General features: G+C 43.2%; 1 protein-coding gene across 1 annotated transcript; it reads right to left on the minus strand.

The window, feature by feature from the left end:
* Nucleotides 1–4,670: 4,670 nt before the first annotated feature.
* On the minus strand, nt 4,671–12,734 carry LOC129341637 (L-serine dehydratase/L-threonine deaminase-like). Its single transcript, XM_054996918.1, has 7 exons — nt 12,579–12,734; nt 11,428–11,467; nt 11,056–11,195; nt 10,427–10,518; nt 9,786–10,013; nt 7,138–7,262; nt 4,671–4,879 (listed from the first exon to the last, which is right to left on the minus strand). Exons 1-7 carry the CDS (start codon nt 12,732–12,734, stop codon nt 4,671–4,673), a joined length of 990 nt encoding a protein of 329 aa, XP_054852893.1.
* Between the last annotated feature and the right edge of the window lie 14,399 nt (nt 12,735–27,133).

Consider the following 27,133-nt stretch of genomic DNA (forward strand, 5'->3'; position numbering starts at 1 on the left):
TGAGGGAAGCTGGCAAGTGTCCAACCTGTGTCATTCATCACTTGTAGTTTGGCCCTCAGTCTGAGACTTCGTAAAAATTCTATTTTAACAAATGAATTTGTTTTTTTATTTGCTGCAAGCCATTTGGGGCAGGGGCTGATAATTCTTGATTTTATTTGTTGAGTCTAGTTGTAAACATCTTGATGCTGTGTTTTTGATGGATTTGATTGGATATATTTTCTACCTTTAGAAGTTACCTGTTAGCTCTGTTTGATTGTTTCCACAAACAGGGATTGATGTGAAAATAGCCTCTCTAAAAGTCAAACTGCTTGGCTGCAAGTATGAATTTGCTTCCTTTTTTTTTTTAAAGTGCCTCCTCTATCAGAAGTTTTGGAAATAGATGTTTTCTAAGAATATGGCAAGGGGTTCCTGAGGATCTGTGCTTGGCCATGGATCTCAGTTCAAAACCATATTTTCATTCTCCAGTGAGCCTGCTGTTAATTGGGTCCTTGAAAGGACTGGATTGGAGCAGATGGGCTGTTTCTTGGGGGAGGGAGTTATCTCCTTTGTCCCATGCCTGTCTGCGTTTCTGTTCTGTCTAGACAGTTCACCCATGTGATAGTGGTCCTTAGGCCACCAGGAAAGCTCTCTTCATGTTCTGCAAACATGGCAAGAGGCCATGTCATCCAGTTCTAAGGTGGACTATGGAGTTCCCCTGGAATTACATCTCCAGGTAGAAGAGATCAGCTCCCTTGGAGGAAATGGCAGCTTCAGGGGATGGGTTATATGGAGTCACATCTCCATTCAGTTCCCTTCCATCTCCAGAGTCTACCCTCCCTAGACACCATCTACAAATCTGAAGGAATTTCCCCATCCTGGAGTTGGCGGTGGTGGATAGTGCCCTCAAGTCACAGCTGACTTACGGCAACCCCTGTTGGTGTTTTCATGGCAAGAGTCTAACAGAGGTGGTTTGCCATTGCTTGCCTCTGCAACCCTGGGCTTCGATGGAGGTCTCCCATCCAATTACTAACTAAGGCCGACCCTGCTTAGTTTCTGAGTTCTGATCAGGTCAGGCTCATCTAGGCTGTCCAGGTCAGGGCTATCCTGAAGTTGGCAGTTCCCTAAACAACCACTCAGTGCTCCCTCTTGTCACACCAATATGCAGCCAACCTGATTAACTATGTCATCCAGTATTTCATTCATTGTACAATCCTTGATTGGCTAGAATAATCCGAAAACAAAGGAGATGAAACATTTCCAGAGGAAAAGGGAATGCTGTGGCTGTGAATAGCTATGACAAAATAATAAAAGGAGAGTTGTAGGGCATTTTGCACTCCACAAGAACGTTGTCTTTTTTTTTGCTTTGGCAAAGTTTGCCTAATGAAAACGAGAGTTTAAAAAGTTGCCATTCAAAACTGCATTTGGACTGCTTGGTTGCATGATACCCAGGCATTCCTATCCACGGCCTGACCTTGGTTTCTGTTGGACGGAATTGTCCATGAAACAATGGCTGAACTAGACAGTATGAGGGAAACAGGATTTCTTTAGTCTTTATATAACTGGAATGTTCATCCTTAGATTTGCCACAGGGCTCCGTTTCCCCTTTTCATGGTATTCTTCAGCAATTACAATGCAGAGAAGCCGCCGGCCATAGGAGCTGCTTATACTGACTGCTTAGTTCATGGTCTTCTCATCCCATACCCACCCACTTTAGGCTGAAGAGGACTGTTTTCAGGAGACAATACTGTTCCTTTTCCCTGACTCCTCCTCCACTTCCTCCTTTGGTTTTTATTTATGTCTATAAAGGAGTTTGCAGCATTTTGAGGATAAAACAAGAGATTTGACAAAAAAATATATGATAGCGGTTAGCTGTGATGATGAAACAGAGCTTTCATAATAAAAGGCGGGGCACAGAAGACAAAAGCAGAGTTTAGCTTCAACATTCTGGAGCTTAGTTCTGCCCCCCTACAAGGACTGGCTGCAGTTAGACCTTCCATATGGAGGCTCTGTCTACAGTCATCCTGCCATTTCTGCCATGTCTGAGCCCCACCCATGCCAATGTGGCACAATCCTTCTGTGCTGAACCACTGTATCCTGCTGTAACTCAATGTCATTTTACCAGTGTTATAACTATTTCTCTTACAGGCTTCCACAGGTGTTTATCTAATGGACTGTAACAGCTTCCAGTGCTTATGACCTTGTATTCTCAGCCTTTGCTACGTCTTGCTTCTTAGTGACTCACTTTAATATTACAAATATGTGGAACGTTCTCACACCAAGAGAGCGCCAAAACCTTGTTTATGATTGGGAAGGGGGGAAAGAGCAGACTTGAATGTTAAAAGAGAAGTCTCTCTCACATTATGTCATTCCTATCAACTTCTGCTCTTGCTGCTCAGATGCTTACCTTGCTTCTGAGTAGTCCTATGGACATATATATGGAAATGATCTGATTTCTGAATAAAAACCATTTAACCAAGAACCTGTGTCTTGCTGCAATGGTCCAGGGATCTATCTGCCATATCCTGTCATCCATAGCCTGACATTTTGATAGGAATGACATCATGACATCCTTATGCTGTAACTCAATGTCATTTTATTGGTAAAATGACATTGAGTTACAGCAGGATACAGTGGTTCGGCACAGAAGGATCATTCACATTGGCATGGATGGGGCTCAGACATGCCACTTCCCCCTTTAAGTGGGTGCAAAGAAGATTTTTCTTTGCTCCAATTTAAAGAGGAAAGCCATGGGAAAGAGCATGACTGAGATATTGTATTCCACCTGAGGAAAAATCCCCATGTGGAATCATTCACCGTCTACTTTTGCAGTACTAGATGGACTTTGGTCTGATGCGGAAAGGTTGTTCTTATGTTAATCCAAAAATAGTTCTTGGGAACTTCCGTCCATAGCCCCTGATCCCAAGGATCATGCCTAGTGCTCTTCAGCTGTTGTCTCTCTTGTGAGATGATCCTCGGACAGAAGTCTTATCCCCTTCCCTGTCTAAACAGCAATAATTTGCCTGTTTGAATATTTCTTCATGTTGATTTTTTCCAAAGCAAAGTTTACAAGCAAACAATTTCTGTACAATATAACAAAAATATACACCTCCCCGCAACAGATGAAACATTGACAAACACTAAAAATGTCACCCATCATACATAACATTAGCAAGCGCAAAAATGATAAAACATAATATTCGTATATTTAGATGAAGCTTGTCCCTTAACATGTTCCTCAGATCTAGAGGTAAGTGAATGTTCCAGATTTAATTTTTAAAAAATATTTGTTCATACTCTTCTCACCGGTTTCAGTTTGGTAGTTTTTGCTGTATGGTTTTATGGATTTGTTTCTATTGTGCAGGCATATTGTATGTTTTGATATGTACAGTTAAAACTATATTTACACTACAGTGTACACAATTTGTTTGCACAATATACATATAATAATTGTTTATTGATGCACAAAACTGAACTTTTCTCATAAAATGTGTGCATTTTTCAATACATAAAACATGTAAATAGCACAAAAATAAAGAATCACAGGTTCAGTTTGCACAAGGGAGAAGCAAAATCAAACTGTGGATTTTGGAGTCAAAAGAACAGAGTTGAGACTCTTGAAATCATCCCAGCTCAGAGCCAGTATGGTACATGAAGAACAATTTAGACAGCTAGTAAGGTGGAGTAGTTAGTGGCCCAGGCTAGAACCAGAGAGACCTGAGTTCAAACCCCTGTCTACCATAAAATTCGATGGGTGACCCTGGACCAGTTACTCTCATTTACTGTGAGGAAAATATGAGGGAGGACAGAAACTTGTATGCACCCGAGCTCCTTCAAGGAAAGATGAGGTAAAAACACACTAGAAAGGGGGGTGGGTAACAGAAGCGAAGATGCCTAAAAGGGAAACACAACCCAATCCTCCATATTAGGAAGGAGTATGGAGTGAAAAGTTCCCTGTCTTCTGTGGGAGTCAGTGGGCAAAGCTAATTTTTTGTTTTGTTTTTTGGCCCTTGCTTTGTTCAAACCACAGCTCCTTTGAAAAATGTAATGTACTATTGATAAATAGCTTAGTTTAATCCAATGAGCCATCTTTTGATCAAGGAAAAAGACGTTCCACTTTTAAAAAAATATATTTTAAATAAAAAAATACCTGGTAAAACTGGGCAAAACATAAAGGCAACCTGCATGCTTCTTCCAATGAGACAAATAACAGCGATGCCTTCGGGGTTAGGGCCTTTGAGGCCAAGAAAATGACGCCAGAGGCAAAACTTATTCTGCCCTCCCCCCTCATGCAACAGTTCTCATCCACACAAAAGCCTCACACAGCTGCTAGTAACAAAGATAAAATATCCTGGAGATCTGATCACTGCTATTGTAGCCTTAGATCTCTTTGACTGGGATTAAACCAGGGATCCAGTGATTCTTATCTGCCAGTGATTGCCAAGTCCTGAGGTGACAGGGCATACATTATTGTCCCCCCTCTTTTTTTGTTCCTGCTCTCGCACCCATGCATGTCACAGAGCTTGGAGTGAGGGAGGCGAAGATGCTTATGTTTTAAGAAGCCCAGGGTATTTGCCCTACAGACTTGGAGAAGCGCCAAAGATAAAACACCAGTGTTGCCTGGAGCACCACATAAGCTGTATCTATCTCTGCCTAAGTACTATGAAGTTCCCTTCAGTCATAGCCCAGTCTGTTTAAGCAGCCATGATATTCTGGATACCCAACTGCTCCTTCAGGCGGTGTAACTGTGCCAATGTGATGTTGTTGCCGCCGCACACAATAACCACCAAAGAGTCTGGCTGGGGGCTAAGCTTGCCCTCTGCTTTAAGCCTTTGTGCTACCCCATTGTAGGCTGCTGTCAAGGCGGCCCCACATGCTGGTTCCACCAAGATCTTCTCGTCATCTGTAAGAGAAAGAGGACGGGGGAGGGGAAATGCAGCTAGTTATACCACTGCTTGATAGTGTCAGGGAGGAAAGAGGGATCAAGTTCTGCACTGTTTTATCCCTTTTTATCCACAGTCCACAAACTGTATGGGTCAGCTTGTGATCAAATACTGCTGAACACCCAAGTGCTAGAAATGTGTGCTAGCCCATCATGCTTCATGCATTTGCTGCAAGGAACAGTTTGGTAACATTGGTGCAGCTGTGTGTGAATGCAGAGCTGCTCTGTCTCCTGTCCAGTTCTTTTACCAGTCCCTTTGCTCACCCTGAGTGCAGAATATGTTGACAGATGCAGTTATTGCCACTGGGTTGGATGGTTTTAAAAGGGGATTAGATAAATTAATGAAGGGGAGGTCTTTCAACAGCTGTTAGTCTCAGAGTCTCCCTCACAAGACATCTTACACGGGGACTTACTTAAATGACTTACTTTCTGTGTGGTCTTATATTCAAGCGTACTCTGTCTCCTTAGCAGTGCATGTGTATCCACAATGGGAGAACAAGTGTAAGATCTTTCACTTGAGTGTTCCTGTGTGCCTCTCTACACGAGACATCTTACACGAGGAAGCTCAAGTGTAGGGAAACACAATGTTAGCCGGGAAACATAGTTTAAAAAAGATAGAACCAAAGGCTCTGTCAATTTCACCTCTCTACACAGAGCTGACAGAGATCACTCCTCAGAGGGTTTGTTAATTTCATCTTCACCTCCCAGAAGCCTCTGTCAATTTCCTTTCCCTGTAACTTAACAGCCTACAAGCCATAGGTCAAGTAATTTATAAGTAATTTGTAACTCCATGGATAAATATGGCTAGATCACATGTACATTTTTTTAGCTTGCTTGACAGCTCTGTCAATTTCACCTCCCATTTTGGGGAGGGGAAGATGAAATTAACAAAACGTCTGAGGAGCTTTCTTGGCCTGCTGTGTAGAGAGATGAAATTGACAGACCCTTTGGCTCTGTCTTTTTAAATTAGGTTTCCAGGCTAACATTGCATCTCCCTACATTTGAGCGTCCTCGTACATATCTTGTGTAGGGAGATTCATAGGAACCCATACAAAATACCCTGTACTTCAGAGCAAATGAGTGGGGGAAATGGTGGCTTTTCGGTCCTGCTTGCAGGATTCCCAGTGGCAGCTGGTTGGCCATTGTGGGACTTAGGATGCTGGACTAGCGAGACTTTTGATATGATCCAACAAGAAGCTTCTTATGTTTTGCCTTGCAGTCAGTAAGCAGTGTAGAAGAGTAATTAAAGGTATCTGTGAAGGAATGAGACAGTGTTGGCTGTTGTATTGGGACATTTTACATCCATATGCAACGCCTTTGAATTTAAACCTAGCAACCTTGATGGTTCTAGTTCCTTTAAAGAGGAGTAGGATGGCTTCACTATTGCATGGTCTACTGCTGTTTATTGCTACCATCTCCATTATCCTTTGCCAAATTTTAAATTGACAAAGCAAGAATGCACATTCGGCATTTCTCAAGGGAAGTGATCTGAAATGTAAATTGCTTTATTAGGTCAGATCAAGGTCCACCCAGTCCAGGATTTACAAGACTTGGAGCAGCTAGCAGGCACTGAAATTGGCCTGTGGTCCATGTCCTCCCCTGCTCTAAAAGACCAAGAGAGTTTTGCAAGCAATGTCAATTGATTAGGGGTAAAATTTTAGCAGTTCATCAGTTGATGCATGCATTCCTGGGTCATGCAGTTTGGTAGGGTTTTACTCTCGGGTTCATAGCAGGTTATACTTCCAAAGTTTTGGAATCTACTACATATGAATTTATTTCTCCAATACTCTATGGCCTCTACAGTGTGTTTAAATCCAAATCAATATCAGAAAGGGATATAAGTAAGACTTTCCTTTGGCTATATGAGATAGGGTGAATATTTCTTGCTTCTATTATTACCACTAGCATGACCAGGGCTTTTTTTCAGGGGGAATGCAGGGGAAGGTAGTTCCGGAACCTCTTGAAAATGGTCACATGGCTGGTGGGCCCGCCCCCTGATCTCCAGACAGAGGGGAGTTGATATTGCCCTCCATGCCGCCGAGCGGCGTGGAGGGCAATCTCAACTCCCCTCTGTCTGGAGATCAGGGGGCGGGCCCACCAGCCATGTGACCATTTTCTCTGAGGGCAACCCACTGAGTTCCACCACCTCTTTTCCCAGAAAAAAAGCCCTGAGCATGACCAAACATATATTTAGTGCAAATGACAGCTGTACAACATACCCACAAACTTCTCAACAGCTACCACTGCCTCCTGGTCTGTGATGACCTCTGAAAAGACAGGGTACTCTTGAGCTAGTTTCAAAGTCTCTGCTCCCACAGTCTTCGCCCCAAGGGTTTTAGCAACGCTGGATTCATAAGAAAAAAAATAAAATTATCCACTGATCACCCCCTTTTAAAACAAATCTGCTCAGGTCATCCACATGCTAGGTGGCAGTAACAAGTCCCACCTATTCATATAAAATTTGGTCTGTAGAGCGAGCAAGGAATCTGGCAAGCATGCATCCTTGTAGTCTCACTACTTAAATACACAAGTTTCCAGTCCTCATGAGCCAGTACCTGACAAAGCAGAGTGTGTGGGTGTGAGAGTGTGTATGTGGTTTTATTTGTTTGAAAGCTTTGTACCACACCTTTCCATATAAATGTCTGTGAGATACGTTATGACAAGAATAATTCTAAAAAAGAGAGAGCACACTTGAAAAAACAGACCAAGGTGTTTAAGCACTCTACAGAGCTCTTTGTCCCTCTGCTCTGTCCATCTGAAGCAGGTTGAGCCATGTGAAGTATGCCATTATATCCAAATATTTAGCATATACAAATAGCAATTTCCTGATCTAGTTATCTATCACAAAGTATGCACAGACAAGACTGTAGTTTTGTATGTAGGAAAATGGAAATTAGCGAGATACAGAATGTGCTGAAAGTTAATAATGCCATATGAGCTTTCGGTACAGCTGTTTGACTATCTGAAAGAGGAAGATACCAACCGGCAACTACTCAGATATTGCTTACCAGGAGACACCTTTAAATTTACTAGGATACCTCCTGCAGAGAACATGAGGCTGTTGCAAAAATTAGTAGCCTGGGATTGAATTATTTCCCTAATCCCTTTAGCATTTAGTTCAATTGACCCCAGGCCAGGGGCGCACAGATTTTAGGTTGATCTTGATAGGCAGCCAATATTTGTGCCATCAACCATGTCTTCTCTCCTAAGCAACTGCAAGCCCAGAGTGCCTGGTGGGGCACCTCCCCTTCCACTCACATCCAGACTCGGAAGGAAGGAAAGAAGGAAAAGTTCGTTCCTGATGAGCTGATTAGGAAACTTGTGGACTCCTGTCTTGTGTCCTGATATCATTATGTTGTATCTCCTCTGGCCACACCCCACAATTGTTTCAAACGGGCATGGGTAGTGAAATGTTTAGTGTAAATGCTTTCAGAACACAAATAGACATTATGGGATGGGAAAAGTAGATTTGACATATGACTGTCGTTTTCAGCTGCAGTCCTGTGTTCTCTGTGCCATATCATTCTGCCTTGAGCGTTATGATGGTTTTTTTAAAAAATATGGTAGGTATCAGAAAGCTACCTCTAAGCCCTTCAAAAATGAGTGGCTTTATACGTTATAGGCAGGGCTTTTTTCCAGCCAGAACGCAGTGGAACGGAGTTCCGGAACCTCTTGAAAATGGTCACATGGCTGGTGGCCCTGTCCCCTGATCTCCAGACAGAGGGGAGTTGAGATTGCCCTCTGCCTGGAGATCAGGGAGTGGAGCCACCAGCCATGTGACCATTTTCTCCGAGGGCAACCTCCTGAGTTCCACCGTCTGTTTTCCCAGAAAAAAAGCCCTGGTTTTGGGAAATGCTCCCAGTAGTCACAGATGGCTAAAAATGAGTTTGAGAAAAACTTTTAGAGAAATGGTGATGGTATCAAGTTGACAGTTATATTAGACAAAATTCAGGCCATAGCGATGATGTCCAGTGTATGAGTGAGACCAGAGTTTAGTGGTAAAGCATCTGCTGACATGCAGCAGTCTCAGATTCAATCCTTGGCATGGCCAGTGAAAATGATCAGGAAGTAGGAAATGTGGCAGATCTCTACTTGAAACCCTGAAGAGATGCAGCCAGTCAGAGTAGACAATACAGACTTTGATAGAACAACAACCTGACTTTGTATAAGGCAGCTTCCTGCGTTTATGGGTCTTATGAGATCATTAAGTTAATATCAATGAGATTTTCTTTTAAAAGCCATTGTGAGAAAAGTTTACTATGCAAAGTTCTGCTTCTTTATGGGTAAAAAATTGCAGAATAGATTATTCTATTCAGGGCTTTTTTTCTGGGAAAAGAGGTGGTGGAACTCAGTGATGGAACTCAGGACCGCACAATGACGTCACTTTGGGTAAGCTGGAACAAGGGGGGAGTTTTTTAAAGTTTAAATTGCCCTCAGCGAAAATGGTCACATGGCTGGTGGTCCCGCACCCTGATCTCCAGACAGAGGGGAGTTTAGATTGCCCTCTGCGCCACTGCACGGAGGGCAATCTAAACTCCCTTCTGTCTGGAGATCAGGAGGCGGAGCCACCAGCCATGTGACCATTTTCAAGAGGTGCTGGAACTCCGTTCCACCGCGTTCCTGCTGAAAAAAAGCCCTGATTCAATTACTGATGCAATCTTTCAAGAAAAGGGTTTTTAAAAAATTGTGTATCAAAGAGGGGGCTGATCTTCCAAGCAGCACTACGGAGGCACCATTTGAGTTTTCTGAATGGCAGGGAGAATCCACATCAATGGTCTTAATGCCAGTTGTACACTGATGTGGTTTTCATCCCAGAGCTGAGCAATGCTTTGTAAATCTGCCACACAAACCTGTTTCTCACACTCACCTAGTAATTTCTAGGAGTGTCACCAGCTTCCCCGATGTTATGGCAGCATTCAGACTGTGGGCTCCCTTGGTCTCCAGAGCAATAATGGGCACATCGCCCCAGCCCACTGCACGGAGGCCCCGAATCACCCCACACAGCATCCCCCCTCCTCCTACCGAGAGAGCCAGAGCCCCAGGCTTGGAAGGCATCTGTTCCTTCAACTCTTTGACCAGAGACATGTGCCCTTCCCTGTAGGAAGAAGGGGAGGCCAGCAGGTCAGTATCAGAACCAAAGAGACAAGAGTAATGGGGGAAGAATGCTAGAACAAGGACATACACCAAATTCTTTAAATTACACATCAAGAGAACATTGCTAGGGAAAAAAGCACTGTTTCCTGGGTGTAGTATGTTGTATTAGCCGTGTTTGTAAAGATTTAAAATTGGCATTCAAGAGGGATATAAGAGTGTGCATTTGTTTCAAACGGTAAAATCCTGGAAAAATTGCAGTCCTTTTCTTGTTAACTAGGCCAATGTTAATTTTTTTTTTTAAAAAATCTTAATTCAGGTTGGTGTGAGAGTTGTATAGTTATTTTTAAAGTGTCTCTTGCAAAAAAGGGCCCTCTTACTCTGCTTCACCTTACTTCATTCTTTTAGGTTACCTACCAGATGAGAGGGTCATCAAAGGGGGGCACATAGACCCATCCTGGGTTGTTCTTCGCAAGCTCCTTGGCTTGCTCGATGCTCTCATCCAACATCTGGGGAGAAGGGAAAATGATTTATTTACTATTGTGTTTCTGCCTCCCCTTCTTTGCAGCACTGAACTCAAAGCGGCCACATAGGGCTCACAAGAGATCTCCCACTGAGGCACAGATATAGCCCAGCTTAAATTTAGCAAGGCTGCTACATCATATATCTCCCTGCCATACCCTGGAAACCATTTTATTAGATTCATATGCAGAGCAAGGCCATCTGAATTTTGCTGTGATCTCAGGAAAAGGAAACTACAAAATCAAAGCAGTAGAACCAAAAATGTATACACAATTTAAGTATCTATCCAAAATCTTTAACAATTTTTTTAAACAGCAAAGTGCAAAATATAAGTCCTGCAATTCTCAATACCCAAGTAATACAATACAGTTAAAACAACCATCAATCAAGAACCAAATCATACATAGAGATAAATAACAATATACATATGCCAACTGGTAAAAGAACAAGAGCAATCAAAAGGATTGCAAGGAAAAGCAGATCTGGAGGTCTCTTTGGCACCCCCTTCCTTTCTAGATACCTACCTCTCCCACAATGCACACAGTGCTCCCCTCATCTTTCAGACGCTCTATGGTAAAGGCTGGTGTGGAAGTGGGCACAAGGATGGTAGCAGGGATGCCCAGCATTCTGGCAGCATAAGCAGCAGCAAGGCCAGCATTTCCTCCTGAAAGTAAGCCTGTTCAGCATTACATGACACTAGACCTCATGAAGACAGCTTCCCCTGCTCATCTTCTCCCTACTGACCATGCCTGTGAGAGAGATGGATGCACAACGAACCCCAGCATGATGCTGCATAAATGTACAAGAAGAGTTGGCGTGGATAAGCCACGGCTGGTTATGTCTCCCTCCCAGCCCTCAGCCCCAGAGCTCTAGGTATCCACAGTGAAGTCCCTTACCTGAGGAGCACACAAAGTGCTTGCAGCCTCGTTCAGCCCACTGCAAAGACAAAAGAAGAGGAATGAGTTAGGAAGAGCTCCTCTGAACTCCGAGAAAGATTAGGTCTCAGCAGGCAGTTCAAGGCCAACTTGTAGAGTTCCCAGCTCTGGGTTAGGAAATTCTTGGAGATTTGGGGGGGGGGGGTGGAGCCTGGAGGGTTGGGTTTGGGGATGGGAGGGACCTTAGTGGGCTATAATGTCATAGAGTCCACCTTCCAAAGCATGTATTAAGCAAAAGAGAAATTATGCGCATATATTCAATTAGTATAATTTATGCGGATCAGGTAATCCAGCTTTCTGCAAAATCTGGGTTGCACTGTTGCATCATTTTAATGTAGTTAGTATGGAAGTATACATTTCCTTAAGCAAAATGTTATTTTGGTGTTGATTAATAATCAGAGTCTTTTTTAAAAAATCTGTGTTATTAAACTCTAAGGCTACCTACTAATATTCTTTGAGTGGTAAGCCACTGTGACTTCACAGTCACATATTTGTAGAAAGATGTATACATTTCCAAAACTGTGCTTCATTACAATTGGAAGCATCATGAGAATATAGAATCAATCGTGTAGCCAAATCAAGTTAAATAGATTAGAGATTTAATAATAGCTAAATGAGCTCATTTCCCTTATTTGTTACTAGAAATGTTAATCACTGCACGCTATACTGAAGATACCTCAATAATATACAAGTTGCCCCACAGAAAATTCTGGATTTCATATCTCAGAGAACTGAAAAGGAAATCCAGGTGCGTCTTGGGACATGTACCTTGCTTCTTCAGAAGTGGGTGACATCCTTGAGTAGATCTATACTACAAATATAGACCACTTTGGAATCAGTTTCAAGCTCATTTTTATTCTCCTGCCTTCCCTGAAGAATGTTTGGGAATTTCCCTTTGGGATGAAGGTGCTGGAATTCTTTGTTAGAGAATGCAAGCTCCTTCTTAGAACTACAGTTCCCAAGGTTCTTTGGGAGAGGAAGCCATGATTGTTGCACAGATCTGGAACCAGTTTAAGTTTGTAGTGGAAACAATACCCTTCGTGCACAAGTTTTCTTCCCTGCCAACAGATACTCATCCTCTTGCATCCCATGCAGCTTTTCCCCTCTCCTACCGTTTTACAGAAATGTCCAATGCCTCGTATCTTAAAAGAGCCACTGGGCTGTGCGTTGTCCAGCTTCAAGTAGACCTTGGTGCCAGCCACTTTGGAGAGGGGGATGCTTTCTCGCAGCGGAGTGTTGACATGGAGGCTTTGGGCAGTGGTCATCATTGAGGGCTGAGGGTAGAAGGGCAATTACTCAGTCTAAATAACTGGAGGCAAGGGAGAAAATACTATATAGCTTTTTCAGTCAGCAGTTTGGGAGATGCTCAGATTTTTGATCAGCAGTGAGTTCGGTGGCACCTTTTTGATGTCACATAATCTGAGCCTTTCTCTCACACAACAGTTCTCTATTTGTTATTAAATCTTTGCAGGTAATCCAGATTTCTTCTCTCAAGAAATATTCTGTGTGAATATTACATTTTCTTGGCATTTGAAATGCTTATTTAGTGGTTAAGTGACTGGGCTGCGAATCAGCACTCTGCTAGTTCAGCTCTCACTACTGCCATGAACTCAGCAGGTGGCCTTGGGGAAGCCACTTCTCTCAGCCCAGCTCCTCACTCCATCCCTCCAACTGTGTGTGACTCTTCAGCAGAATCCATCCCCCCCAACCAGGTTGAAATATCCTTCCTTCCTGCCCCTGGCTTATTGGAACTCACTGTCTACTAATAGCAACTTGCTTTTCATGCCCTCCTTACACGGGCGCCCTAATCCTTTCTTCCAGCTGCCTGCATCTCTATCTTAACCACCATCTCCTCTGGGATGATAACATCCCTCCTTCCTTTGACCCCAGGCTCTTCATGCAAATGCAGCATCTTACAATTAGATGATGGTTCCTGCCAAACTCATTAGCCTACATTTTGGCTGGACAGCTGGGATAAAAGGCTGCATTGGTTTCGAGGGGCTCATAAAAAGCATTGATGTACACCATTTCCCTCTTCTCATCAGAATTCCCCATCTGCTAATGAGTCTGGGAGCGAAATGGACAACAGGCAGAAAGGTGGACGGATGGATGGAAGCGGCTAAGCCTGAGACACTACCAGGCTCAGGGGAAACACTCTTGGAGAAAGTGTGTACCGCTGGTATGGTTAAGATTGTCACGCTGCAGCTGTTCACTCTGCATGCTTTGTGGCGTACCGGGAGCGCTGCCTGCGTAGTGCTGGATGAGAGGTAGTGGACAAAAAGACCAGAGGAAAAACTGGCAGCTAAAGCAGTGGTTGCTAAATCTCCCAATGAGCTGCCCAAATTCAGGTGAATTCCCAGATTCATCTAGAGCGGTAGTCTGACTGTATAGGTCCTGAGATTCACTTTGTATCCCAGCTTGCAACTTGAGACCTACTTGGGCAGCCCCCTCATAGGCAGGTTCATTTGGAAGTTTCAGTTTATTTGTTACAAAAGGATCATAGATCAGCAATCATTTGGAAGTAAGTTCCATTGCATTCCGGGGTGGGGTGGGGGGCTGATTTCCATTTAAGTAGGTTCAAGCTAATTTTTTCTATTATATGTGCCCTGATCTTCTCTTCTGTTTGCTTTACTTATTCTCCTTTTCTTATCTTTGCTTTCCTCTGTTGTCAAAACAAATAATAGGCCCTGGAAAGGAAAGCAGTGCTGAGTAGTCCCATTGCTGTGGCTCACCTTTGGCCAGGTCACAGAGTTGCCAGCTGCTTGAAGAAAAATGTCCTGCCCCTTTAGTAGAAGCTTTAATAGAGATGTTATTTACCAGGTGATGTTATTTACCTTCATGCCCTGAAAAGCTTCATCTGCCCATTTCTCTACATTAATATTCTTTTAAAGATGCAGGACATTTTTCTCCAAGCTTGTCAGCAACCGTAGGCTTCCAGTACCCCCTTCATGGTCCCAACCCCACTGGCTGAAGACCCATGAGCTGCAGGCTGCTATATGCAGGCAAAAGTAGCCAATGGCAGGTATTTCGCACACAATCCCCCTTTCTGATCTAACAGCTGGAGCTTTGCATCTACGATGCGCAGCCCATTAAACAAAGCTGAAATTCTTCCTCTTAGATGTTTGGGGAGGGGGAGCAGAAAGCAAGATTCCCCCCTGCACCATCGAACAGTTGGTGGTGGCATTTTTGCTTTTTCTAAAACACAAACACACAGAGAACTCCAATTGCTCTGTGTCTGCCCTTCTGCATTGGAAGTCCAACATTCGTTTCTGGGTTTCAGTCCAGCAGCCTACACACTATGGGAAAGTGCCAGTGGAGTGACATAGGGTGACATAGTTCATGGGTGACATAGATCAGTACTGGCTGAATCACTCCCCTCCCACCGCCACAAACTCTCAGTCTCTCCCCCTCTGTAGGGATTAGATGTACCTAACTCACAAACCTGTGCAAATGTGACTTATCTCATTGTCCCTTTTCTCTTCTAGATGTCATTCTTGAATGACAGGGCTATCAACGACTATAACTAAAATGGAACTTCCATATTCAAATGCAGTGTATCTCCAATTACTAGATGCTGAGAGACAAGCAACAGGGGCCAGCTATCTCTTTGTAAGCTTCTCAAGTCCCGTGAGTGGCCCCTACTGGGAGAACGAATGCTGGACTAAACCCTCATACTCGTCCAGCTATGGCAATTTCTTATCAGTCTGGAAGAACAAGCAGAAGCATTTCCATGGGATTCCTTGCAATGTCAACTACATGCCCAGTGAGAGTCTGCTGGAGTTTGACCGAACCTGGGAATTCTTGGCTGGTGTCTAACAATTTAAATAGAAACTTGGGTAGCAAGTCTCAGAAAGATAGTTAGTTGTTGTAGATTTTCCAGGCTGTATGGCCATGGTCTTGGCATTGTAGTTCCTGATGTTTCGCCAGCAGCTGTGGCTGGCATCTTCAGAGGTGTAGCACCAAAAGACAAAGATCTCTGTCTTTCGGTGCCTCTGAAGATGCCAGTCACAGCTGCTGGCAAAACATCAGGAACTACAATGCCAAGACCATGGCCATACAGCCTGGAAAATCTACAACAACTAACGTTCTCCGGTCGTGAAAGCCTTTGACAATATCTCAGAAAGATATCTGCCTGGAACTCCAAAGAGTTGGTACTAGCCTGTTTAGGCAGGATGGACCAGTGGCAATTTGACACAGTATATAGCAGTTGTACATGGGTGGTAGAATGGCATGGTATAGCTAGATCTCATCAGCTCTCAGAAGCTAAGCAGGGTTAGTACTTGGATGGAAGACCACTGAGGAAGGCTGGAGTTGCTCCGCAGAGGAAGGCAGTGGCAAAGCGCCTCCACTCATCTCTTGCCTTGAAAGCCCCTTGAGGGGGTTGCTATAAGTCGGGTTTGACTTGATGGCACACACATGCATGTACCAGTTGTATATGTAGCTCCAGTGTCTTCTCAAACAAAATACCATTAATAATTCATAGAGGCAATTAAACCCTCCTTGAACCTAAATTATTGGAATTTCCCGATTATCCAAGTTCACCTGTAATCCTGTTGATCAAAACAGCAAAGATATACAGCATGATGCTAACAAAGTTACCTTTCATGAGATACTGAAAAATGCACACTTACCTCTGAATGCCTGAATGGAGACCTCAGAGTGCAGAGCAGTGGAAGCGATCTATTGTGATAGAACTTTGCTTCTTCTGGGGGGTGGTCCCTGGCTAAACTGATCTTTGGAATCACTGTCTCTTTGGAAGATGCTGGACTCTCTCAACTGGACTTTATAGGCTAGTGGTCTTGGCTTAGTGGCCAATTGGAGTAGGGAATGGGGCACTCCTTGTCACTACCACCACCCCGGCTCTGATGTCATCCCCCCTTCTGCTTCAACCAAAGATTCCAACTAAAGGGAAAGTAACAGCGGCGATACCAAAAGGGAAGGGGTTTGCAAGAGGGAGGCGGGGAGCAGATGCATTGCAAAAGGGAAAGGACCTATTTCAGTCCCTCTGATACCAAAAGGAGAGATGGGCGAGCTGGCTGGGGAGAGGCAGGGGCAACAGTCTCAGACAAAGGGCCTTTCATTCTGACGGTTCAGAACTGGCTCAAACCAGGTTGGAGAGCTGAGTCTGGAATGATGATGAGGCAAGGAAGGAAGCAAACGTCTACCCCAGCTAGATAAAGAGATTGAGCAGGTGGGGGCTGCCTCTTGCCCTACCAGGCCTGTCATTTTCCATGTTGCTTTTTCATTTCTCCACTATCTGACTTTCTTTTCGAGATGAAGCATGCAACAGCTTCACTGGGAAAGAAGTTGAAGGGGCTTCAATCGGGCTTTTAAAATTGCCCACTCCACGGTTAGCATTTTTGTGGCCAGATGGTATTGGGGTGCTCAGAGACGGCCAACACCTCTTCCTTGCCCCCAGGATTAAATGCATTAACCCTGAATATGGAAGTTATATGTTTTATCATAGCTAATAGCCATTGAGAGAACTAAACCCTGCAAATCATGTATGGAGGGGAAGTGGGGCAAAGAAAGTTTCTGACATCCTATTTCTAGCCCCCAGCACCCTGAAAACAGGTATACTGCCCTTGAACATGGAGGTTCAACTTAGCTATTGTGGCTAATATTATATTATTTTTGGCAGGGTTTTTTTTCTGGAAAAAGAGGTGGTAGAACTCTCAAGAGGGAAATGAGGAAGAAATACACGGGATTCTTTGAAATATTATTTTCAAGCACTATTACCAAGTATTTTTTAGAGGTTCTGGAACTCCGTTCCACCATGTTCCCCATGAAAAAGCCCTGATTTTTGGCATGTTTATTTTTCCATGCATGGCTCCACGCAATATGCTAGGCTGCTAACAACATCATTTAGAGGCCACAATAAACAATAATTGCCCACACTTCCATATTGGCATGCTGCAGCGCAATGGATGCCCTATTGAGTGTGGGGAATGCCATTTACAGTTGCTATTTCAACTGGGTAGAATGTTTCTGAACATGCACAGAGAATGACATTCTTAGGCAATGGTGCTTCTGAGAGTATGCAGAATGCCATTATTTCAGAAGCTACATTTTGAAAGTTACTTTCGCTCTAGCAAACTGCAGTTTGCTCTTTGAAGCACCTTTATAAGGCAAGCTCAAACTGGTTTGCAATCCTGGTTTGGAGGATCAACGCAAACTGATTTGCCATTTTAGCTGATGAGCTGCTGAACCGGGAACCAGTGACCTTGAGCACATGAGGGGAGGAGGAAGAGCGTGAGTGCAAGGTTTGTTCATGGTGCACCGACCGAAACATCATTTGGTATTATGTCTGAACTGACCATAAGACACCTGATGATGTTAGAGTTCCATGACTGCAATTCCGGATATTTGACCCTTAAAAAACTCTCTGTGTGTATGAGTGTGGGGTGATCCAGTTTGAATCAGGACTGTGACACTGAGGAAATGGGGGAACTCTTCCCCTATCTGTTGTTTCCCTGACTAAAAGCCTGACTTTAAAGCTGGTAGAAAAAGAAGAGCTACACAAAACAAGTTCCTGTCTTTTTGCTCTACCAGGGCTTTAAGGGACTTCAACGTGTGGGCATTTTCAGTCAGAGAAAATGTTCAAGTGTGGCCCTGATCCATATTTAGGACTGCCAACTCCAGGTTGGGAAATTCCTGGAGATTTTGGAGTGGAGACTGGGTAGGGTGGCGTTTGAGGAGGACAGGGTATACTCAGAGGGATATACCGCCATAAAGTCCACCCTCTAAAGCAACCATTTCCTCCAAGGGAACTGATCTCTGTGGCCTGGAGATGAGTCATAATTCTGGAAGATTTCCAGCCGTTCCCTGGGTGTTGGCAATGGCAACCCTATCATATCTGCTCCCCCATCCCAGCTTGCAGTTGCTTCTTTAAGGCACCCCAAATGGAAGTAATCCCATCCTTGCAACTTGAATGTCCTGTATAGTTTGGCCATAAGATATTCCTCTGCAATACCTGAGCAACATCTGTATGGCTCCAGAGCTATTGTTTTATCTGTGTGCCAGTATATGCAGATTTAACCATGTAAAACTTTTACGATCAAAGGCCTCTTGAATAGGGTGGCAGTGACGATCAAATGCCAAGCATGATTATCCTGCTCTTTGATTTCATCCAAATGGAATGCACTGGGGCCCCTCGAGTTCTCTTTTCTGGACCAGATAAACTCTGAAGAGCTGCTGGGCTGCCGAGAGGGGAATGAAGGGGAGAAATGGCAGGGCTTTCCACCCATGGGCACAGAGCAAACACTGCTTCTGCTTGCCTGCCCAGGGAGAATTACCTCTTTGTTCCCAGGACTCTGGGAATGGCTGTGCCTTCCCAGCCTCTTCTTCATCTCATGCCTTTTGACTAATTCGAAGACTGGTCCAGCCTGCTGTAAGGCCCTACATTTCTTTTGGCACTAGAGGCTTTCTTTACCCAGCTCTTTCTAGCTTCTCAGTTTTCTGCAGCAACAACATAGAGGAAGATGGTGTGAGACAGATGGTGAACTTCTAGAGTGCTATCAGAAGTAAATCAATTACATAAAAATTCAAGGTTCCATCAGCCCACAGAGGAGGCTGCCTGCTGCATCTCTGCCTGAGTCATCACTCTTGGGCAACCTTCTTCCAACCAGTCTATGCTAAGGGCAGGCAACTGTCCTTCCTCTGCATTGAACACTCTTGAAGCAGAGATGCAACAGATGCCCTCATTCTCAGAGGAGGTAGCAATAGTCTCTGTAGACGTTACAGTTTCCAGCTTACTTCCTTCCAAATGCACATCTAGCCAGCTGTTCTGGCACTTGAAAAGGCATGTGGGGGGGGGAGCAAGAGTGCATCAGCCGGCCCCGCTGTAGGCCCCTGTGGCATTTTTAAATCACTTTAAAATGGAGGCAGCATCCACAGGACCCATGAACAGCCTCATGTCTAGTTTGGCCCTTAACCACAGCACTGTGTAGGATATTTATTTTCATTTATTTACATTATTTATAGTCTGCCTTTCTCACTAGGACTGAAGGCAGATCATACAGTGTGAGAGCCAAACTACAAGTGACGTCTTACACAGGTTGGACACTAGTTGGCTTCCCTCAAGTTTTGATGGGAAATGTAGGCGTCCTGGTTTTACAGCTTGGCTCTCCATTACAGCTGCAAGACCAGGATGCCTACATTTCCCATCAAAACTTGAGGGAAGCCGACTAGTGTGCAACCTGTGTAAGACGTCACTTTTAGTTTGACTCTGAGTCAATTTCAGTGATATTTCAAATAAACTGTAATAGGATATATAAATGCAAATTTTCAAGATTTAAAACTAGCAGAAATCCAATACAGAGTTGAAGAACTGCTCACACAGATCATAAGCAATTCTAGGACTGACATATTAAACAACATAGAACTACCCAGCAGGATTGTACTTAAAGCAACAGATAGTACATAGTAGCACATGGCAGTAAATCCTATGGTCCCTATCTCTTTACTGCTGCATCTCTTTGAGACTGCTTCTTTACAGTACAGCCCTCCTCTCTGGGTAAAAATCCCTCTTGTATTTGATAGCTTTGTATGTGATAGCCAATACCTTGAATTGAGGCCAGTAAGTGACAGGTAGCCAGTGGAGCGACTGCAGAATGGGAATAATATTCATGTTCCTGCTAGCACCTGATAATAACTGACCTGCAGAGTTCTGCACCAACTGGATTCTCCAAATTAACTCAGGGAGAGACCTATGTGTAATGAATTACAGTAGTCAAGTCATGATGTTACCATGGCATGGATTCCGGTGGTCATACTGGCCATGTTGAGGTAAGGTGCCATCTTCCAGGCTAGACTAAGGTTGTAGAAATCATTTTTTTTTTTTGCAGCTGACTTAACTTGCTTTTCTAGATCCAGTATAACCCCTACACTCTGTACTGAGTCTGCAAGGGTCAGAAGAACTCCATAGAAAGTGGGGAGCACAATGTTCTCCAATATCTCTGCCTTCCCAACAAGCATCATTTCTATCTTTGTCTCGGTTCAATTTCAATTTGTTTGCTTTCAGCCATTTGTCAGGCAGTGACTCAAGATTTCTACTGCATCCTGCAGTGATTTGGATAGTGAGATATAGAGCTGGGTGTCATCCGCATGTTGATGGTATCCAGTTCCATAGCTATGAATGAGTTCTTTTAAAGGCTTTGCATTGAGATATGATTATGACTTCTAATGATTATCAGCCTTTTAACATGTCCTAGCCTTTTGACCAAGGATATCAGAACTTTATTTATTTCAGGTTTAGAACGAAAACCTTAGATCTCCTGCTAAAAGTCATTCAGTGATTTAGTGAAAACTTAACTTCAATCTAATTATTCTCAATATAATTACATAAACAAGAATCACGAATGTACAGAAAACCCTAGCATAGGTCAGTGAAATTAAAAACATGTCTGTAATTTCCTGTTCTATGTAAACTGAATTCAAAACAAATGGTAATTTCTAAGATTTACCATTGTAGAAAAGATAAAAGTAGTCTCACTAACTTCCAGCTTTGAGTAATTCAGAGGTTATACGGAGTGGTTATAGACACAATTACATGCACAACTACACAACTTTATTGAACCTTCTAATTCATACCCTCCAAAAGTGTGATGTGATGTTCCTCAGAACATACAGTGATACTTTCCCAACTGAATGCATGTAGCAAACTTCATTCTGTCCATCCTGAGATTTTTCTAGGCATAAATCCAGCTATTAACTCAATGCAACATTAAACAAGTTTCTAAAATGAAACAGAAGGTCTAGTTCTTATTGGTCTGTGAGCTGCCTAGCCAGGGCTGAGATTCTGAATCTCCAGGGCTGAGATTCTGTGCTTGCTATTTTGCACAGAAAGTAAAAAGAAGATTCTCAGGCCTACTTAAGCTAAACATTCTAAACAGCATACCTGATTAACCTTAGGGTAGACAACTGCAGGTTGGGAGATTTGGGGCATGGAGCCTGGAGGGCAGGATTTGGAGAGGGGAGAGATTTTAGTAGGTTATAAAGCTATTGAGTCCACTCTCCAAAGCACCTGTTTTCTTCAGGGGAACTGATCTCTGTGGTCTGGAGCTTACTTGCAATTCTGGGAAATCTCCAGCCATCACCTGGAGGTTGGCAAACTTAGCAAATACATACCTGATTTTTTTTAAAAAAAAGAAAGACTGAATGAAGGTCATCAGCACATACTATCAGCCTTGCACTGTGCAAAAGGATAAAATAGCAGAAGGAAGAAGCCTGTTAAAGGAGAGAAACAGTGGAAGAGGACAGATATATTCTTCAAAGAACTTCTCTGCACGCAAAAAGTAACCTATCAGGGACATGCACATCCCAGTATTCTTCTGGATTTTGCTATGAGCAGGGACATTTTCATGAAGGAGCATTCATGGTACACTCCAGGAAAAACTTTTATGCCTGGTCTTACTGAATCTGGATTGAAACCAGTGTCCTGATTTACTCTCCACTAAAAGTATGCAGTGTGCCAGAGGGCCTCACTACACAATACGGGAGAACTTGAGTTCATGCAAGTGTCTGAGTCTCCTGTGGCAGCACAAAGAAAGTTTGAGCGCCATCTGGTGTTCATCATAAAACAAATGGAAAAGGACTTATTTTCATTTAAAATACTTTGCTCAAGCTCAAAATCTGAGCGCACCAGGGGATAGTGATTGCAGACTCAGAGAAAAAACAAAACAACTCATGTTCCTCTGAGCACGTGAGTGACAGCTGTGTGGCTTTGTGTCTGCATGAACAGGGGGAACATATGTAGGTAAGAATTCGTGTTCATTCACGTGCAGAACGTATCGTGTAGCTTTCCCCAGAGCAGAGTGCAATGCTGGGCATTGGATGTGAGGAGTTATTGAGCACCACATCTTCAGCACAGCAAAATCTGAGCCAAGTCTTCAGCAGCCTTAAATGTGGGGTTGAACCTTTCATGTTGTCTTGGAAGATTTGCCAAGTTCAAACTCAGAGATGAAAAGAAAAAACCAAAAAAGACGAGTGCTTACTCTGCGTTCCTGGTTTAATTTGGAGGCTGCTTGGATTCTTTTGGGAGTTTTAAGATATACTTTGGTCATTTTTCAATGTATCTCTACAGAGAGTTTTTAGGGCTCTGTGCTGTATAGCCTTGGAAATAAATTGGAAAATGGTGAGACTGGCAAATTGCAACCCTAAGAAGTTGGGGACAGCATGCCAATGAACAAACACTCCGGGTCTTTGGAAATCCTCCCTTTAAAGGCCTAACAAGATGGTAACATTTACAAATGCAAAGCCCGCTTAATTACTTTTTGATGGATTGCATAAGCAGGCACACCACATGGGCAATTGGGCTGAAACGTGACATGGCACAACAGACTATCCTTTTGCTGACCCTGGGATACGGGAATCCCTGCCAAATGTTTCCACAATGGTTGAATAGTGTATAGGCAGGGTGTGTGTGTCTTTGTGACGTTTTTAGAGTGATTTATTTATTTAGAAGAGGGCTTTTTTGGTAATTTTGCGTTTTTAAAGCTCTAAGCAGCACACATTAAACAAAGCAAACAAGGCATTTCTGATGCAATTAAAACTTTAAACTCTTCGTAGGCCTTTGTGTACTCTTTCTGTACTCTCAAAACTTATATTGGTTTAATGCCACTTGGACAGTCATGGCCTTCTCTAAAGAATCATGGGAACTGTAGTTTGATGCAGTACTGTTATTTCACTCCTTAGAGAGCCCTACCCCTGCCTAGGGTTGCCAACTATAGGTTGGGAAATTTCTGGAGATTTGGGTGGAGAGCATGGGGACGGCAGTGTTTGGGGAAGAAAGAGACTTCAGCAGGGTATAATACCATAGAGTCTACTCTCCATACCGGCCATTTCCCATGGAGAAACCAATCACTGTAGTCTGAAGATCAATTGTAATTCCTGGAGATCTCCAGGCTCCACTTATAGGTTGGCAACTCTCACCTGCAGTATAATTCCTTGGGTTTCTTGAGAAGAGAGATTTGGTCTTATAAGAGGGGAGAGAAAGACAGCATAGGGATAGGAGGAGGGGTTCAAAATGAGGAGAGGTGAATGCTTTTGATGGAAGTGAGCTCCCAGGCCCATTCTCTCACCTTATTCTCCCTGCCGGCCAGGTAAGAGGTGGTGGGAGGCAGAGAGGAGAACCCCAGCTCCCACTGGGGGACTGGGAACCCTAGGTAACCCAGTGAACTTTCCTGCCATAATGGGGATTTGTACTTGGGTCTCCCAGATCCTAATCTGATACTCCAACCACCAGGGCTTTTTTTCTGGGAAAAGAGAAGGGGGAACTCTCAAATGAGGAAGAAACACATCCGATGCACTGGGTGAAGCCGGTGCAGTGTTTTTTTTTTTAAAGCCCTCCCTTTTCCTGCTGCTCGTGAGTGGCAGAAGAATGGGCGCTTTCAGTTTCAAATGTCCTGCCGTCGGCTTCACCCGATGCATCTTGCAGAGATCACTTCCCCTGGAAGAAATGGCCATTTTGGAAGGGTAATTGGAAGGAGATGTGCAAGTTTAAAAGTTAAAGCTTGCAAGCTGCGGGGAAAGGGGCACTTTAGCTTTAAAATCCCCACACTTGCTTCAGCAGGGAGCCTCCTGTCAGCTGAAGCAAGCCATGAGGGTTTAATGTGCTTCTTTCCGTGTAGCTTCCAAGTTGAGCAGAAAGGGATGATTTAACTTTTAAACTTGCACACCCTCTTCCAAGTCCCCCTTCCAAAATGGCCATTTCCTCCAGGGGAACTGATCTCCATCTGGAGATCAGGGGGCGGGGTCACTGGACACATGACTGTTTTCAAGAGGTTCCGGAACTCCGTTCCACTGCATTCCTGCTGAAAAAAAGCCCTGCTAACCACTATACTGCACTGCATCTTTTTTTTATCACAGGTCTTTTTCTATCCAAACCAGACACCCCAGTTTCAATGCTTTTAGTGGCCTGGCTCTGTGCTGCTTGCCAAGAATTTTTCTTTTTCTGCAAAAGTGTGGTGGTTAGAGTGTTAGACTAAAGAAAATCCTGAGTTCAAATCCACACTCAGTAATAGAACTCACTGGGTGATTCTGGCCAGTCACTCTCTAAGCCCAATCTACTTCATAGGAGTGTTGTGAGGATAAAGTGTGTGTTAAAACCATCTATGCTATTCTGAGCTCCTTAGGGGAAAGGTGGGAGAAAACTGTATAGACAGATAAAATAACCCCCCACACCCCCACTGCCTCTCTCACACAGTAAGAAAGATACGAGTAACATCTAGTTTGAGGCAGACTTGTCAATAAAATTTAAGACATTCTTTATTATTTCAGGGAAAAATATTTTGAAAGTGTATAAACGTATCATTCTCAAAGGAGCTTTCTCCTCCCATGTTTAAGAATGATTTATTAATCTCGGCTCAGAGCAGTGACTCATAAAGAGATGCAACAGGCAGCCTCCAGGAGGCAAAACAAAACAGAAGTCCAGACACATATTAACAACAACATTTATTCCAGTCTGAGCTTTCATGAGTCAAAACTCATTCTGGAATAAATGTTGTTAGGCCTTTTTTGCGCACACAATTTTTGCACTTTTGGCCACATACCTCTTTGGGTTTTCTTCTGAATTCCAAATGCTTAACTCCTCCTTCAGATTTCAGTGTGGTGTTTTAAGGGTTCTCTTCCAAATTTTCTGCCTGCGCAAAGCTGAATTCAGAAGAAAACCCAAAGAAGTATGGGGCCAAAAGTGGCAAAGATCACCTGTGCAAAAAAGGCCCACATCTTTAGGGTGCCACTGGATCTCTGTTTTGTTTTGTTACAACAGACTAACACGACTACCCTCTGGAATTTTCTGGTAATCAAGGAATTCTTCTGTGTCTGAGGATTAGGAGAAATTGAATGGTCTAAATACATGCTGTGTAGTCTCAACAGAATTATGTGATCTCATCAGAGACTGATTAGAAAGTGTAAAGGCCGAGGAAGCAAACTGCATAGAAGTACAGCCAGAGTACTGAATACATTTTTTATGGTACACAGCTTGTACTTTTCTAGCACCCAACTCTGTGGGAGTTGCTGTTCTTTAAAAAAAAACCCACAATATTCTGACTGGTGGCCATTTGGCACCATCTAGTGTCTCAGCTGAACTGAACAGAACAGATTTGATTTTGCACAAAGGAATCAAAGTGTCTGGATCTCCCTCCAGCTATATCAGCCAGTGTTAAGCAACCTTGAAGGGCATGAGAACAAATTTGTTATAGAGTTTTTCCTGAGTTGCTGGCAACCATGATTTTCTATTTGTTTTATACATATCAGGTATTTTCACTAGCTGAGCAGTCCTGGGCTCGAAATTAATACTGAGAATGATTTCTGTATTTCTAGTTGACACCTGTTGTGGTACCCACTTGATACAGAAAATGAAATCTGAACTGGAGCTTATTAACTTCAAATGAGTCAACCTGAAAAGCTACAAGCACTTTCTACCATTACTGGCATTCAGGTTCTTTTAAACCATAGGCAGAAATGAAAATCTGTCTGCTACTGAAAAGGGGAAATCATAATATCTCATGGTTCCCATACAGACAGATATATTTTTCAATACTCCTACAATTAGAAGCAAAAATCATCTCTATATATTTAAGCTACATAGAATTTTGCAAAATGTTATATTCTTATCAATGGAAATTGAATCGAAATTATGTCAACACTTGGGGGAAAGACTTTGGTGCTATTTCAAACCCCAAAACATAGTCCCATATTAATCCTTGTCTCCATTCACTGTACTCTTTAAATATCTATGAATTGCTGTTTAAGATTTCTACATTGATTATCCTTGTCACTAGATAGATTGCAAGTTATTTATACTCAATATCCCACTTTATGTTGGGGAAAATGTGGTAAAACTGGTTACTATTATCATACACATCCAACATTTCTAGAATATGATAAAATACATACAAAAAACAATGGGACATACAGCCACTCAGCAGCCAAAAATGTATTTTTTGTTTTGCTTTAATCAAGGTGCGTGAGTAGAAAGGGAGGGAGGCTTTGAGAACGTAGTCTCTAGACCTTAAACTTGCCTTTGTTTCAATACCTGGATTATCTCTCCCCCTAATATTTATTATAACAGAGAAGAAGCTTTGCTGAACTGTCTTTCAATAATAAGGCCACGACTTTGACCAAATACAAGAACTTCTAAAAGGATTCCCTCCTTGTTTTCCCTCTCAATTTAGGAATGAGCACCTGTCATAATCCACAATCCACCACGACAGCAGTGAGCAAACTAGCTATATATGTTCTACCGAACATGCAAATTAAATATCTGCATCGCTTGGCCCAGCAGCCTGTATTTCCAAAGTGCTACACCTGCTACCCCAACTGTACCTTATAAGGGAGGGGAAGGGTTAATTTTAAAAGAGCACAGCCCTCCAAAATCTTGAGGCTAGGTGGGTCCTCTCATTTGATTTATAGAGGAGCCTGTCACAAACTTTTTTCTTTAAAATGTACAAGATGCAGACCCAGCTGTTGCGTTCTGGTGTATCTTTTTCTTTGGCTTTCATTTAAACTTTACAGTCTTCTGAGAACCAACTTGAAATTGAGGTTTCAAGGCTATTCAGATTGAAGAATGATTTCCTAAGCGGCAGTCCTTCCCTCTTTTTAACGTCATCCTCCTTGGCAATTTTCCCAGTTCGCTCCTCCAGTTCTAAACTTTGCTCCGTAGTGA

The sequence above is a fragment of the Eublepharis macularius genome, chromosome 13 (assembly GCF_028583425.1).
Source record: "Eublepharis macularius isolate TG4126 chromosome 13, MPM_Emac_v1.0, whole genome shotgun sequence".
Lineage (NCBI taxonomy): Eukaryota > Metazoa > Chordata > Lepidosauria > Squamata > Eublepharidae > Eublepharis > Eublepharis macularius.